This window comes from Nicotiana attenuata, unplaced genomic scaffold, assembly GCF_001879085.1.
Source record: "Nicotiana attenuata strain UT unplaced genomic scaffold, NIATTr2, whole genome shotgun sequence".
Taxonomy (NCBI): Eukaryota; Viridiplantae; Streptophyta; class Magnoliopsida; order Solanales; family Solanaceae; genus Nicotiana; species Nicotiana attenuata.
The window spans coordinates 206,585-222,878 of record NW_017670243.1 but is presented as its reverse complement, the minus strand read 5'-3'; the positions used below and the strand labels follow the sequence as shown (position 1 = coordinate 222,878).

Below are 16,294 nucleotides of genomic sequence, written 5' to 3'. Positions count from 1 at the left end.
ATATATATGTATTCTCTAGTCAGCAATCAAGGAATTATAACGACCCATCGATCGTTTTGAATGTTGTAAACCTGTTCCCCCATTTACTGCTTAATTTATGCTCAATCATCGTTACATGACTTGCCGGGGTAGTTGTTTGGTTCCGGGGATGTTTCGGAATGAGTTGAGACACTTAGTCTCAAGGTTGGAAGCTTAAGTTGAAAAGGTTGACCGGATTTTGACTTATGTGAAAACGACCCCGGAATAGAGTTTTGATAGTTCTACAGCTCCGTAGGTGATTTTGGACTTAGGAGTGTGTCTGGATAGTGATTTTGAGGTCCGTAAATGGCGAAAGTTGGAAAATTAGAAGTTTTGAAAATTGAGAAGTTTAGCCAAGAGTTGACTTTGTAGTTACCGGGCTCGAATTTTAGTTCAGGGAGTTGGAATAGGTCCGTTGTATTATTTATAACTTGTGTGCAAAATTTGAGGTCAATCGGGGTTGGTTTGATATGTTTCGACATAGAATGTAAAAGTTAGAAGTGCATAAGTTCATTAGGCTTGAATTGGGGTGTGATTCGTGTTTTTGATGTTGTTTGATGTAATTTGAGGGTTCGACTAAGTTCGTGTGATGTTTTAGGACTTGTTAGTATGCTCGGTTGAGGTCCTGAGAGCCTTGTGTTGATTTCGAATGGTTATCGGAGTGGAATTTGACTTGGAAAATTACTGAAGTCTGTTGAACTTTTCTGGTGTTCAGGTCTGGTTTTTCTTATACACGATCGCGTAGGAAGGTCCGCGATTGCGTGGACTTAATTGGGCAGCTGGGATTTTTGTTCTACGCGTTCACGAGTTAAGGTCTGCGATCGCGTAGTTTAGTGAGGCAGTGAATCGTGAACGTGTGGGTGGGGTCGCGTTCACGTAGATGAAAAGGGAAAGCTGGGGTTCACGCGCATTGTTCATCGCGAACGTGTGAAGTCGTTCGCGATTGCGTAAGTCTGAGGAAGCAGTGTATCATGTTCGCGTAGGTGTTTATGCGTTCGCGTAGAGTGAAGTTTTGGGTAGCTGAGTTTGTGATTCGCGATCGCAAAGAAGAGATTTCTAGACAGAATTTAAAGTATGAAAAATGAGGGTTTGAGTTTAGTTCACAATTTGATTTTGGGGAGCTTGGGTTGAGGCGATTTTTGGAGAGATTTTCAAGGGAGTGATTGGGGTAAGTGATTCTAACTTGGTTTTGGCTAAATTACATAAATATATCATTGATTTCATTATTTAATTAGTTATTTGGAGTGAAAATTTTAGGAAAATGGAGAAAACTTCTTAGGCCAAATTTTGGGGATTTGAGCAGGATTTTGGTGTCAGATTTGAGTAGTTTTTGTATGATTCGACTCGTGGTTGAATGAGTGTTCGAATTTTGTAACTTTTATCGGATTCTGAGACGTGGGCCCGGGGGTTGACTTCTGAGTTGACTTTTTTGACTTTTGACTAAAAACTTAACATTTTCATATTCCTATAGCTAGTGTTGATTGTATTGAATTGTTGTGGCTAGATTCGAGGCGTTTGGAGATGATTCGCGAGGCAAGGGCTTGCTTGAGCGGAGGTTTGGATGGTTTGAGGTAAGTAACACTTCTAAACTTAGTTGTAAGGGTATAAATCCCTGAATTACGTGTTGTGTGGTTGGTGCTGAGATGACACACATGCTAGGTGACGGGCGTGTGGGCGTGTGTCACGACCCATTTTCTGAACAAGCCGGGACCAACACTCGATCACTAAACATGACCGAGCGAACCATCTCTGCTTATCAAATCTATTATAACTCCAAACTTTATATGCAACAAGGCAATACTCTAACCAAATACTTTTGATTGATTTAAACATTTAAATAAATCAACTCCAAAACTTTATTCATAGTAACCAATGAAATACTGCTAAGTTATTATCAAAAACATCTGAATCTTAACCCAACGACTATGTCTATGAAGCCTCTACTGATAAACTGACGCACTGCTCAGGATATGAGATTTCCTGGCCAGTTCTCTAAGTAACAAAGAAATAACTAAATAAAGATGACTCTAAGGAATAATACACGAACAAAAGCAGAGCTCACCAATAGCACTGGAAGAGAAGGAAGTCCTAACTCGTAGCCTACTCGCCTGCAAATCCGGTTCCTACATTGTACCGCAGACCAACGTAGGTTCCCAAAAGAGAACGTCAGTACCATCCATTGTACTCAGTGAGTCTCAACAACAGGGGACGAAACTTTAATAACATATACATTACGAGCAAAGGTTCTAAATGCATGTAAAACATAAAGCTTATAAGAATAACTCTAAATAATTGGATAATAGCAGTTTATGAATATTCTAAAAGAAATTCTTTTCTTTTTCTTTCTTATAAAAAAAAATACTTCACTTTATACCTTGGGAGTTCCAACTATCCTGACTTAATTCTGTCTCAGTCACCGTGTGATCGGCACGGGTTCGATCCCAACCTGATCGAATAGGCCCAATCCACGAGGTGCCACTCGCTTCATGGTTCTCAGCGCTCATGTCTCATACCATAGCATGGCTAAGTAAATTCTCAGCAACGAAACCCTTGGCTCGTGTGTTCCCTACTTTGGCACAAGTAGTTTCAGGAAGTCAACGCCTTGGTCAGGACCCTAGGCCTGGACGATGACCCCTTCTCAGAATAAAGGATACTCCCAAAAATCTTATCTTTCTAAAACTTCTTCTTGTGACTTTTCAAGTCTAAATCTTTTATACATACTCATACTGGTATCCTTAAATGTAAGGCATGGCATAAGAATGAAATAAACATTCAAAAGTATTTATAAGGGTTCTTGATCCTTCATGAATTTTCAACTTGAAAATGGCATATAAGAATAACATAAAAATCTGAAATTTATGCACATATAATAATTATCTAAACATAAAAAGTGTGTATGAAAAAAGTGATCTTGGTGTAGTGAAAAAGAAAAGTCAATTCCTGCGAGGGCCGTAATGTTCTCTCTCGGCGCACTTTAAGCAGAGCTTGCTAACGTGCACTGAAGTATGAAAATTCCGGCCACCACCGCCATAACACCATCGGCGAGCTTAGTAACACCAAGCTCTACTGTACCCAGTGTCTGATGGCCCATTTGGATAGTGATTTTTCTTCGTGTATATTCATTTGTCGGGTAACGAGCCTTGTTGAACTTCCTTCGGAATTNCATAACGTCTACAGTGGACGTGGAAACGACAAAGGAACTGTGGACTGCGCTTGAAAGAAATCAAAACCGAGATGCCGGGTTAAAAAGTTGTTGCTGCAAAGTTTTTGGACTACAAAATGGTAGATAGCAAGTCTGTTATTACCCAAGTCTAGGAATTGCAAGTGATTATTCACGATCTCCTTGCTGAAGGTATAACTCAAATTAATAGTAATCTTGATGTTGAAAGTAGTAATCTTGGTATTTTTACTAATAGAAATTTCATTGAAGGTCTTGTTATCAATGAAGCATTTCAAGTAGCAGCGATGATTGAGAAGTTGCCGCCTTTGTGGAAGGACTTCAAAAACTACTTGAAACACAAACGCAAGGAGATGTCCCTTGAAGATCTCATTGTTCGGTTGAGAATCGAAGAGGACAACAAAGCTGCTGAAAAGAGAGGCCGTGGAAACTCAACAATAATGGGAGCAAATATTGTTGAAGAGAATAAAAAGAGGAAGAAGGCTTCTGGACAGAAATACAACCCAAGCAAGAAGCGGTTCAGTGGAAACTGCTACAACTGTGGAAAAACTGGACACAAATCTACGGAGTGTCGTGCTCCAAAGAAAGACAAGAAGAAGGGTCAAGCAAACATGGTTNTCATCCTGATTTCATGAATACTTAAAAGATTAACCCTTTAAATCTTGCTTGAAGCGGCACCACTTCAGTATTCATATAGGTAAAATTAGATACAATGTCCCTGTTACTACAGACTTTACTAATTTTATTAAGATTTAACTGAGCCTCTTCGAGTAACAGTTTGCACTACAAAGTTTGTTATTTTGCCCCTGTTATCCCAGGCATTTAACAACTTATTGACTCCTTACATAACAGTATGTAGTACATATGAATTAAGGCTCTGAAAGGAGATCAGTGCTTAAACAACACAAAGCAACTTGTTATTACCTCATTGAACTTATTTTGTTAGAGTGTATACTAACGCAAAGTTGGGTCCCCGTTGCTTGTGTTTAGTTCAAGGTTTTAGCCCCATTCCTTGACAAGTTTGTTGTTCTACATCTCTCGTTAATGCTTTGGTAAGTGGATTAGCCAAATTCTTATTCGATCTCACGTACACAATAGTTATAGTCCCATTTGTGACTAATTCTCTTATATAAGCATGTCTCAAGCTTATATGTCTTGATTTCCCATTATATATCTTATTATGAGCCACACACATGGTAGTCTCACTATCACAAAATACAGAAATGGCTGGCATGGGTTGTGGCCACAACTTTATATCTAATAACATGTTCCTCAACCATTCTGCTTCTTTCCCAGCAGCTGCTAATGCAATGAATTCAGATTCCATAGTAGAATGAGAAATACAAGTTTGTTTCTTGGATGCCCAACTAATGGCACCACCTCCTAAAGTAAATATCCATCCTGAAGTGGATTTATTATCATTAACACTAGTAGTTCAACTTGCATCAGAATATCCTTCTAGAACAGTGGGAAAACCATTATAGCAAATGCCCAAATATTTTGTATATTTTAAATATCCAAGTATTCTAGTTATTGCTTTCCAATGATCATTACTTGGATTACTAGTAAACCTTGAAAGTTTACAAACAGCAAATGCTATATCAGGTCTTGTACAATGCATTGCATACATCATACTACCTATTGCACTTGCATACTCTAATTGCGCTATTGCTCGTCCAGTATTTTCAGTTAGCTTGATACTGGAGTCATAAGGAGTATTAAACTCCTTTATGCCTAAATGACTGAACTTAGCAAGGATCTTATCAATATAATGCGATTGTGATAAAGTCATTCTTTTGTTCTCTCTTTTCACCTTTATGCCTAGAATAATATCTACTTTATTTAAGTCTTTCATCTTAAAAACTGAAGTTAGATACTTCTTGGTTTCAGTAATACCAAGCATATTTGTACCAAAAATTAGCATGTCATCAACATATAGACAAATGATAACTCTGTATTCTTTTGTGAACTTGGAGTAGATGCATTTGTCAGCATGATTATGTATGAATCCATTTGAAAGTACAGCACTATCAAACCTTTCATGCCATTGTTTAGGTGCTTGTTTCAAACTATAGAGAGACTTTATCAATTTACATACTTTCTTCTCATTTCCTGGAAGAACAAAACCTTCAGGTTGTTGCATATAAATCTCTTCACTAAGGTTTCCGTTTAAAAAGGCCGTTTTAACATCCATTTGATGCACATATAAATTATATATAGAAGACAATGATAAAAGCACTCTAATGGACGTTATTCTTGCTACAGAAGCATAAGTATCAAAATAGTCTATGCCTTCTTTTTGAGTGAAACCTTTTGCTACTAATCTTGCTTTGAAGGTTTGGATAGAACCGTCTGTATTATATTTCCTCCGAAAGACCCATTTACATCCTATGGGTTTTGATCCATTTGAAAGATCAACTAAAACCCAAGTATTGTTGGACATTGTTGAATCCATTTCATCATTAATAGCCTCTTTCCAGAAGGCAGCATCTCGAGAAGCCATAGCTTCTTGAAATGTCTTCGGGTCTTCTTCAACATTTAATAAAATTACATTTTTTCTATTTCCTTCTACAAGAAAGATTAAGGACTGTGAAGAGATAAAATCAGAACCAAGACATTTTTCTTTCCTTATTCTTTGACTCTTTCTTAGTTCTATTTGTATATTGTCACTTTTCTTTTTACTTGTAGTAATTTCTGAATGTGACAATCTATATGCATTATTATCACTTTCATTTGATTCAGTCATTTCCTCATCAACAATATTATCTAAAAATTTATTTTCAATAAATTCAACATGAATAGATTCTATTATAACATTAGATTCTAGATCCAACAATCTATATGCCTTAGAATTTTGAGCAAATCCATCAAAAACACTTTTAATTCCTCTAGGACCTAGTTTTGTTCTTTGGTGATCATGAACTCTATAAAATGATATACACCCCCACACTTTAAAATAATCTAAATTAGGTTTTCTATTATTCCAAAGTTCATATGGTGAAACATGTAAGCTTTTTGAAGGCACCCTATTTAATATGTGACAAGCTGTTAAAAGTGCTTCACCCCATAAATTATGTGGTAAATGTGCATTCATTAACATAGCATTAATCATATCAACTAAAGTTCTATTTTTTCTTTCGGCCAAACCATTTTGTTGTGATGTATAAGGAGCACTTGTTTGATGTATCAAACCATTCTCTTCACAAAACTTATTAAATTCAGAGGAAAAATATTCTCCACCTCTATCACTACGAAGAATCTTAATCTTAGTATTCTTTTGATTTTCCACAACAGATTTATATTCTTTAAACTTCTGAAATGCTTCATCTTTTGTTCTAAGCAAGTAAACATATGTGAATCTAGAATAATCATCTATAAAAGTAATAAAATATCTCTTGCCTCCTCTGATTAACTTTCCATTTAGTTCACATATATCATAATGTACTAAGTGTAACAATTCACTGAATCTTTCAATTTTACAAAAAGGTTTCTTAGTCATTTTTGCTTGTATACATATTTCACATTTTTTTCACATTATCATGCTTGCAAGAAATATATCCATTTTTGGACATATAATTTAACGAACCAAAATTTAAATGTCCTAATCTAGCATGCCATAAATAAGAATTGGACTCAACAATATAAGCAGAAACATAGTTTATTGCATTAATACTAAGTTTGAACATGCCATCACAAGTGTAGCCCTTTCCAACAAATANGTGGTTGTCTAGGTATATACTAAAGTTCGACGGTTCAAAGATATCAAATCTACCGATTGATCGAGTATATCCGACATAAGTTCACTACGGAAAGTTCAAAGGTAAACCTACTTATCCAGATGCAATTAATCCTTACTTGCGAATCATACAGTTTTTCATGCATACTTCCGTGATATAGCCATTCCCCATTCATGTGGGGGATTGTTGGGTTTTGGATGTGTTTAATTAATATATTAAATACTTAAAAGAGGGTGAATGGGAAATGGAGGGAAATAAAATTTTTGAGTGAAATTTTAAGTTCCCCCCCTTGGCAAATGGGCATTGTCCCATATTGGAAGAGGAAGAGGGTTTTTTTATGGGTATATAAGCAATTGCTCTTCTTCTAGCTCTTAAAGAGTTGAGAAGAAGGCAAGCCTCGCGCCGTCGTCGTCGTCGCTCGCTCGGCTCGGCTTCGGCTTCGGCTTCGGCTTCGGCTTCGGCTTCGGATTTGGATTTGGATTTGGATTTGGTCAAATGATCGATTGATTGATTAACTTTTTGGACCAAATTTATTTGTTAATAGTAAAATATTAACAGAAATGTTATTAAATATTTGTTTGAATAACAAAATATTAATATTAAATATTAATATTAAATTCAATCCGTTTTTCTGTTTTGGTAACAGAAAAGTAACTACCCTCTTCAATTTTCCCTCTTTATTTTCCCTCTTTATTATTGAGTAAATGGCCATTTATGTAATGGCATTTATGCTGTGGGCGTTTTGCATAAACAGCCATTCTGAAGAGTTGCACCTCTTCAGATTTCAGCCTAACTTTGGCTATAAATACAACACTATTCTGCTCAGAATTTCACTACGATTTTCTGAGTTTCTTCTCCTTCTTCTGCATACTTTTAGCATCAAACAAAGCAAAAAGTAAGTGTGATTTGCTACCGAACTTTGTGTTCGCTGAAACACTGGGGTTTGAAGTACCACTACACCAGTGTGTAATTCGTTCTATCCTGGGAGGAAATAATCCATAACCTTGGGTACTAGGAGGGGATTAAATTCCTTAAGGAAACACTGTGAATTCAGTGGGCTCGAATTGGTTTTATGTCATTTCTGTTTATGTTCATTTCTGTTTATACTCTTTTATATTTCCAGAATTATTTTACAAATACAATCTACTAACAGTTATATCTTATAGTTAATACATATATTCTTATTCCACATTCTAGATTCCCGCATAAATTCAATATGGATATTATTTAGTACTGTTAACCAAACACTATACGGGGAATATTATGTTGGGTTAATTATTCGTTTATACTAATCAAACATTGTATCGGTTGACATTTGATTAATCGAACGATCCCTAGTTATGTAGATTGACACTTGTTGACATGTTTGCGATGTTATAGCCAAGTCTAAGCTAAAGACTTGAGATAAGCGGAGACTTTACCCTTTAAATGCTCATTTTAACTAAATTTAACATATCAATTGGTTAGAAAATTGCGAGAAATTTTTTAATACCTTATTGGACAGTCTTGTATATGTGGGAACAAGTGTGTACATAATTTTAAAGTTACAATTGAGCTCAGATCAGTTTGAGCTTCGAATAATTTATGGATGCGTGTATGATTTTCCAAAATTGCATTGTACGATGTTTCATATTGTATGTGTTGTGTGTTAAAAAAACAATAATCAAAAACGAAATTGAAGAAGGCTTGAGGCGTGAGAACGACTTTCCTTAAAGAAGTTATTGCCCGTATACAGATTTGGGAAAAATACTAACAATCTTCTTCAGGATACAACAAGCCACAAAATTGATACTTGCAGATTTTCTGAATATTCTTTGTAGGGAAACTCGTGTTTATTTATAGAGCAAAAGTCAGGCCTTTTCTGAAAAGACACTTTATTTCATTAACAGACGTGTCTGTTTATTTGAATTTTAAATTCAAATAAAACAGATTTTCTGCTATAGAAATAAATAATAAAATTATTAATTTAATAACCGGCCCGGCCCAAGTCCAAGTATTATATATATACACTTAATAGTGTGTATTCTTAAGCAAATATATAAAATGGACAAGAACTTAAAAAGCCCATAAAGGAGCTTTAGATTGTCGATGTGGGAAAGTCCCACTTTCCCTTACTTTCAAATAACAAACTATTTCTTTCAATCCCCCACTAGTTAGTTATATTTCTTATAATATCACGCATACCGAAAAGTATCTTGTTTAGATTTGAACTTTTCATTAGTGCAAACACTTTAAAGTTCTGACGAAGCTATTGGTATCTTAAGGATTTGAACAACAACTCCTTGTGTCAAAACCGAAAATATCACACACGTAATACTATTTTAGTAACTCAGAAAACTCAGTATATGCTTTAGCACGTTTACAGCCCTGTGCTCATCCTGATTTCATGAATACTTACAAGATTAACCTTTTAAATCTTGCTTGAAGCGGCACCACTTTAGTATTCATATAGGTAAAATTAGATACAATGTCCCTGTTACTACAGACTTTACTAATTTTATTAAGATTTAACTCAGCCTCTTCGAGTAACAGTTTGCACTACAAAGTTTGTTGTTTTGCCCCTGTTATTCCAGGCATTTAACAACTTATTGACTCCTTACATAACAGTATGTAGTACAGATGAATTAAAGCTCTAAAAGGAGATCAGTGCTCAAACAACACAAAGCAACTTGTTATTACCTCATTGAACTTATTTTGTTAGAGTGTATACTAACTCAAAGTTGGGTTCCCGTTGCTTGTGTTTAATTCAAGGGTTTTAGCCCCATTCCTTGACAAGTTTGTTGTACTACATCTCTCGTTAATGCTTTGGTAAGTGGATCAGCCAAATTCTTATTCGATCTCACGTACACAATAGTTATAGTCCCATTTGTGACTAATTCTCTTATATAAGCATGTCTCTAGCTTATATGTCTTGATTTCCCATTATATATCTTATTATGAGCCACACACATGGTAGTCTCACTATCACAAAATACAGAAATGGCTGGCATGGGTTGTGGCCACAACTTTATATCTAATAACATGTTCCTCAACCATTCTGCTTCTTTCCCAGCAGCTGCTAATGCTATGAATTCAGATTCCATGGTAGAATGAGAAATACTAATGGCACCACCTCCTAAAGTAAATATCCAACCTGAAGTGGATTTATTATCATTAACACTAGTAATCAAACTTGCATCAGAATATCCTTCTAGAACAGTGGGAAAACCATTATAGCAAATGCCCAAATATTTTGGATATTTTAAATATCCAAGTATTCTAGTTATTGCTTTCCAATGATCATTACTTGGATTACTAGTAAACCTTGAAAGTTTACAAACAGCAAATGCTATATCAGGTCTTGTACAATGCATTACATACATCATACTACCTATTGCACTTGCATACTCTAATTGGGCTATTGCTCGTCCAGTATTTTCAGTTAGCTTGATACTGGAGTCATAAGGAGTATTAAACTCCTTTATGCCTAAATGACTGAACTTAGCAAGGATCTTATCAATATAATGCGATTGTGATAAAGTCATTCTTTTGTTTTCTCTTTTCACCTTTATGCCTAGAATAGTATCTACTTCATTTAAGTCTTTCATCTTAAAAACTGAAGTTAGATACTTCTTGGTTTCAGTAATACAAGCATATTTGTACCAAAAATTAGCATGTCATCAACATATAGACAAATGATAACCCCGTATTCTTTTGTGAACTTGGAGTAGATACATTTGTCAGCATGATTATGTATGAATCCATTTGAAAGTACAACACTATCAAACCTTTCATGCCATTGTTTAGGTGCTTGTTTCAAACCATAGAGAGACTTTATCAATTTACATACTTTCTTCTCATTTCCTGGAAGAACAAAACCTTTAGGTTGTTGCATATAAATCTCTTCATTAAGGTTTCCGTTTAAAAAGGCCGTTTTAACATCCCTTTGATGCACATACAAGTCATATATAGAAGACAACGATAAAAGCACTCTAATGGACGTTATTCTTGCTACAGGAGCATAAGTATCAAAATAGTCTATGTCTTCTTTTTGAGTGAAACTTTTTGCTACTAATCTTGCTTTGAAGGTTTGGATAGAACCGTCTGTATTATATTTCCTTCGAAAGACCCATTTACAACCTATGGGTTTTGATCCATTTGGAAGATCAACTAAAACCCAAGTATTGTTGGACATTATTGAATCCATTTCATCATTAATAGCCTCTTTCCAGAAGGCAGCATCTCGAGAAAGCCATAGCTTTTTGAAATGTCTTCGGATCTTCTTCAACATTTAACAAGATATGAATTTGATTACAGATATTTTTTCTATCTCCTTCTACAAGAAAGACTAAGGACTGTGAAGAGATAAAATCAGAATCAAGACATTTTCTTTCCTTATTCTTTGACTCTTTCTTAGTTCTATTTGTATATTGTCACCTTGATTTTTACTTGTAGTAATTTCGGAATGTGACAATCTATATGCATTATTATCACTTTCATTTGATTCAGTCATTTCCTTATCAACAGAGTTATCTAAAAATTTATTTTCAATAAATTCAACATGAACAGATTCTATTATAATATTAGATTCTAGATCCAACAATCTATATGCCTTAGAATTTTGAGCTTATCCAACAAAAATACTTTTAATTCCTCTAGGACCTAGTTTTGTTCTTTGGTGATCATGAACTCTATAGAATGATATACACCCCCACACTTTAAAATAATCTAAATTAGGTTTTCTATTATTCCAAAGTTCATATGGTGAAACATGTAAGCTTTTTGAAGGCACCCTATTTAATATGTGACAAGCTGTTAAAAGTGCTTCACCCCATAAATTATGTGGTAAATGTGCATTCATTAACATAGCATTAATCATATCAACTAAAGTTCTATTTTTTCTTTCGGCCAAACCATTTTGTTGTGATGTATAAGGAGCACTTGTTTGATGTATCAAACCATTCTCTTCACAAAACTTATTAAATTCAGAGGAAAAATATTCTCCACCTCTATCACTACGAAGAATCTTAATCTTAGTATTCTTTTGATTTTCCACAACAGATTTATATTCTTTAAACTTCTGAAATGCTTCATCTTTTGTTCTAAGCAAGTAAACATATGTGAATCTAGAATAATCATCTATAAAAGTAATAAAATATCTCTTGCCTCCTCTGATTAACTTTCCATTTAGTTCACATATATCATAATGTACTAAGTGTAACAATTCACTGAATCTTTCAATTTTACAAAAAGGTTTCTTAGTCATTTTTGCTTGTATACATATTTCACATTTTTTCACATTATCATGCTTGTAAGAAATATATCCATTTTTGGACATATAATTTAACGAACCAAAATTTAAATGTCCTAATCTAGCATGCCATAAATAAGAATTGGACTCAACAATATAAGCAGAAACATAGTTTATTGCATTAATACTAAGTTTGAACATGCCATCACAAGTGTAGTCCTCTCCAACAAATAAACCATTCTTAGATACTATTACATGATCAGATTCTATGACTATCTTGAAGCCTCTCTTAGACAGCAAACTAGCAGACATCAAGTTCTTCTTCATGTCGGGAACATAGTACACATTTAGCAATGTTAGCTTCTGCCCAGAAGTGAAATTGATCTCAACACTTCCTTTTCCTGCAACATCTGCAGTCATATGATATCCCATGAGAACCTTCTCGGGTTCCTTCACTTCTGCATAAGTCTTGAACATATTCTTCTCATAACAGACATGAACGGTGGCACCCGAATCTAACCACCATTCTTGACTCTTAATAGCAGCAACAACCATGTTTAGTTCTGTAACCATATTACATGGTACTACAGAAACCATTGCAACCAAACCTTGTGAAGAACTTTCAACTGTGTTTGCTTTTGCTTTTTCAGACCTTCCCGAGTTTCCAGAATTTCCATGGTTAAAGTTAATTCCTGCTTTCTTAAACCTGCAATCACGAATCTTGTGGCCTTTCTTTCCACAATGATGACATTTCAAAGTATTCCTCTTCTAAAATTGAGGCTTATTTGAAACTTTCAGATTTTTGTTTCCGTCTCCGTTATTATTCTAACTAACATTATTAACTGTGGAACTCGAAGGTTGCATAAAAGTATCACGAATTCGATTCTCACTTTCAATTTGAATGTGAGTTCGAAACTGTTCCACAGTCAATTTCTCAGAAGAATGCAGGATTTTCTTTCTATAGTCATTCCAAGAAGAAGGCAGTTTAGAAAGTATAGCACTGATTTGAAGTGCATCAGGAATTTTAACTTCAAGATCACTTAGTTTTGAAACTAAGATTTGCAGTTCATGAATCTGATCCATAATGGGTGTTGTATCAACCATTTTAAATTCGAAGTACTTTAAAGATAGAAATTTATCGATACCTCGTTTCTCGTTTTCATAAGCACTTTGCAATGCCGTCCAGATTTCCCTTGGAGACTTCAAATTTTGATACAGATCATAGAGACGATCTGTTAATGTATTCAGAATATGTCCACGGCACAGCAGTTCATCGTCTTCCCATTTCTTCCTCGTTGCTTTCACTTCATCAAAATCCTCAGCAGTAGGATCTGGCACAACAGGCAATTGTGGATCAAGAACATAAAAAATCTTCAGAGCAGTCAGTAGGAAAATCATCTTGTCCTTCCAGCGAGTAAAGTTTGATCCATCAAAACTATCGAGTTTGATGAACTCTTTTGGATTTTCAACAACGGACAGAATGTTCTCCATAGCAGAATAACTTCTTTAAGATTGTTAGAAAAATAATAATAGAAAACGAAATTGAAGAAGGCTTGAGGCGTGAGAACGACTTTCCTTAAAGAAGTTATTGCCCTTATACAAATTTGGAGAAAATACAGACAATCTTCTTCAGGATACAACAAGCCACAAAATTGATACTTGCAGATTTTCTGAATATCCTTGTAAGGAAACTAGTATCTAATATTAATATATATAAACAAATATTTGCACATACACTTAATAGTGTGTATTCTTAAACAAATATATAAAATGGACAAGAACTTAAAAAGCCCATAAAGGGGCTTTAGACCATCGATGTGGGAAAGTCTCACTTTCCCTTACTTTATACAAACTACTTCTTTCAGTTATTTGTTAGTAGATTGCTCTAACTTACATTGTGAAAATATCCGTAGAACTTGGGGGTACTGGAATAATAAAAACGAAGCACAGAAACTGGATTTAAAAACTTAATGTCGGTTGCGACTCGACGTGAATTGTATAACTGAAAACTTGCTATCATAAGGTATTCTGGAAATATAAGCTAGTTGTGTGCCTAGTTGTTTGCATATTAGTACATGTCTCTTAGGATTCAGTCCATAGCTATACTTTATCAGTGAAAACATGAAGAAGAAAATTAGAATGATAGCACAAATTTCTGGTAGTTGCTCGATGGCCATTTACTGCTGGCAATAATGTTACATTTTTTAATAAGGTAAATAATTTAATGGTGAAACCCCGTATACAAAAGCTGTATACCAAAAAAATAGAGAACCTACATCAAAACCTAGTTCTCTATAAAAGAAGCCCAATCTTCAAAGCATATTGTTCATGTCACGAACATGTATTAGTTTCAGCAGCTCTGATGTAGAACTTAAGTAGCTAAACAAAATTTTAATTATCTTTTCCCATAGTAGATGTGAACACGTGATTTTTTTTCTCCATAAAAGAATTATAAAGTTAGAAGCATTTTCCCCCTAAATCATGGATTGATGAGTCTTACTGTCCTTTTGGCACGTCTATTGATCAGGTTGTGATGGGGCGCCGTTGCTACCCCTTCTTTACATATTTACAAATATTGCTTTCAACATATCAATTCTCAATCTTGTGAAAATCTCGACTGCTGTGATTTCATCCCTTGTTGTGATGTCATCAGGTTCTCTCTCCCTCTCACAGACGCTCCGAACACAATACTTAGAGTTGTTTTTTATATTCAACTTTTTTGCAGTCCTATGACCAACTACATCTTTTTTCCTCTCTGCTTTTGTAGTGCCTTTATCAATGTATCTTCTCTCCATACCGCTGCCATATCTCCCAGAAGGTTCAGTTTTGAGCCCCTATTTCCTTCTCGGCAGTGCTGTCCTTCTCGTTGGTCTTATCTTGTATAACATACCACGGGCTCAGAAGCAGGACAAAGAATTGTGACTCGTTCGAATCATTGCAACTGATGTCCTTCTATCAAGATTCTGGATTTAATAGTCAACATCTTGGAAAGGCATTAATCCACAAGGGTGTAATCTCCATCTTCTAAGATGCATTGTTGCCTGGCCAAACGGTGCGGCCTACCAGCACAATGGATTTAACAATGTCGTGGTTAATTGACTAGTCCTACTACTGGATGTCATCACAGGCTAAGGTATAGTTAACCACCACAAGCATTGACGTATTCTGGGGTGTACTTGCACTGTTAAGAGTGTTTTGACATTACAAGTGGATCACAATACCAAAGGACTCTTGCTATGAAGTGCCTACGGTTGATTAAAGAAATTTAATTGCTAGATCTTTTTGCTGAGGTTTTCCTGCAAAAGAGACATTTGTGTAATCTTTTTCTTTTTTTCTTTAATGGGTAGGCACAGGACTCCAGAAATAAATTTATTCGAAGTAATTATTTCGATTGCAAAAATAGGGAAAGAAATTTAGGCTATCAAGTAGCGAAGCGAGTTATCTATTGCCAGCTTTTCCTTTTCTGTTATTCCAGTGAAGTCTTCACCAAATGGTGAAACAAGTTATGTAATGTCATTATCTGCGAATGCTAAGAATATCGATCTGTCATTATGTTAACTTTCCTGTATCCTTTGTAATGAACAGTTTACTCAGCCTTTTAACTTGTGGTATGAACAATACCAATCACGAACTTTTGTGGAGATCAGTTATCCCCCCCCCCCTCCCCAACCCCACCCCCACCCAACACACACACAAACAGATGTTCCATTTTAGGTCTCATTTGTTTTTTAAGATTAAGACGTCTTAATCTTAATACACATCTGAATATATTAAGATGTGTATTAAAATCTGAATAGAAATAATTAAGACTATTTGATTTTTAACATCTGAATGTATAAAATTTATCTTTATTTGAGAATTAATAAACATAAAATTCAAATGAAATACTAACTAATCTAATATTTTGTCAATAAAATATATAGTTTTTTTTAAAATATGATAGTTGTTGGTGGTGATGGCTAACGTGTGAATGTCGACTAGAGGCGGTGGTTGGTGGTAATTTTGGTTGATGAGAGTGGTTCATGCTAGTAGCTAGTAGTGATTGGTAGTGGTGGCGATTATGATTGAGGATGGTGGTGGTGGGTGGCTATAGTTAGTAATGGCAGGTGGTGGTAATAGTTGTGACTGAGG

At 35.1% G+C, this 16,294-nt stretch overlaps 2 protein-coding genes across 2 annotated transcripts in view; one reads left to right on the top strand and one right to left on the bottom strand.

Moving 5' to 3' along the window:
• Positions 1-15,787, top strand: part of LOC109236548 (protein CLT2, chloroplastic) — a 32,621-nt gene extending 16,834 nt beyond the window's left edge. The window contains exons 9-10 of the mRNA XM_019402743.1: positions 14,691-14,816; positions 14,931-15,787. Of these exons, the coding sequence (XP_019258288.1) occupies positions 14,691-14,816; positions 14,931-15,085 (281 nt within the window). The 3' untranslated portion in view covers positions 15,086-15,787. The remainder of the gene's footprint in view (positions 1-14,690; positions 14,817-14,930) is intronic.
• On the bottom strand, positions 11,619-14,697 carry LOC109236550. The gene has a single exon (XM_019402745.1). It carries the CDS (start codon positions 13,652-13,654, stop codon positions 12,989-12,991), a length of 666 nt encoding a protein of 221 aa, XP_019258290.1. The 5' UTR covers positions 13,655-14,697; the 3' UTR covers positions 11,619-12,988.
• Positions 15,788-16,294: the final 507 nt, after the last annotated feature.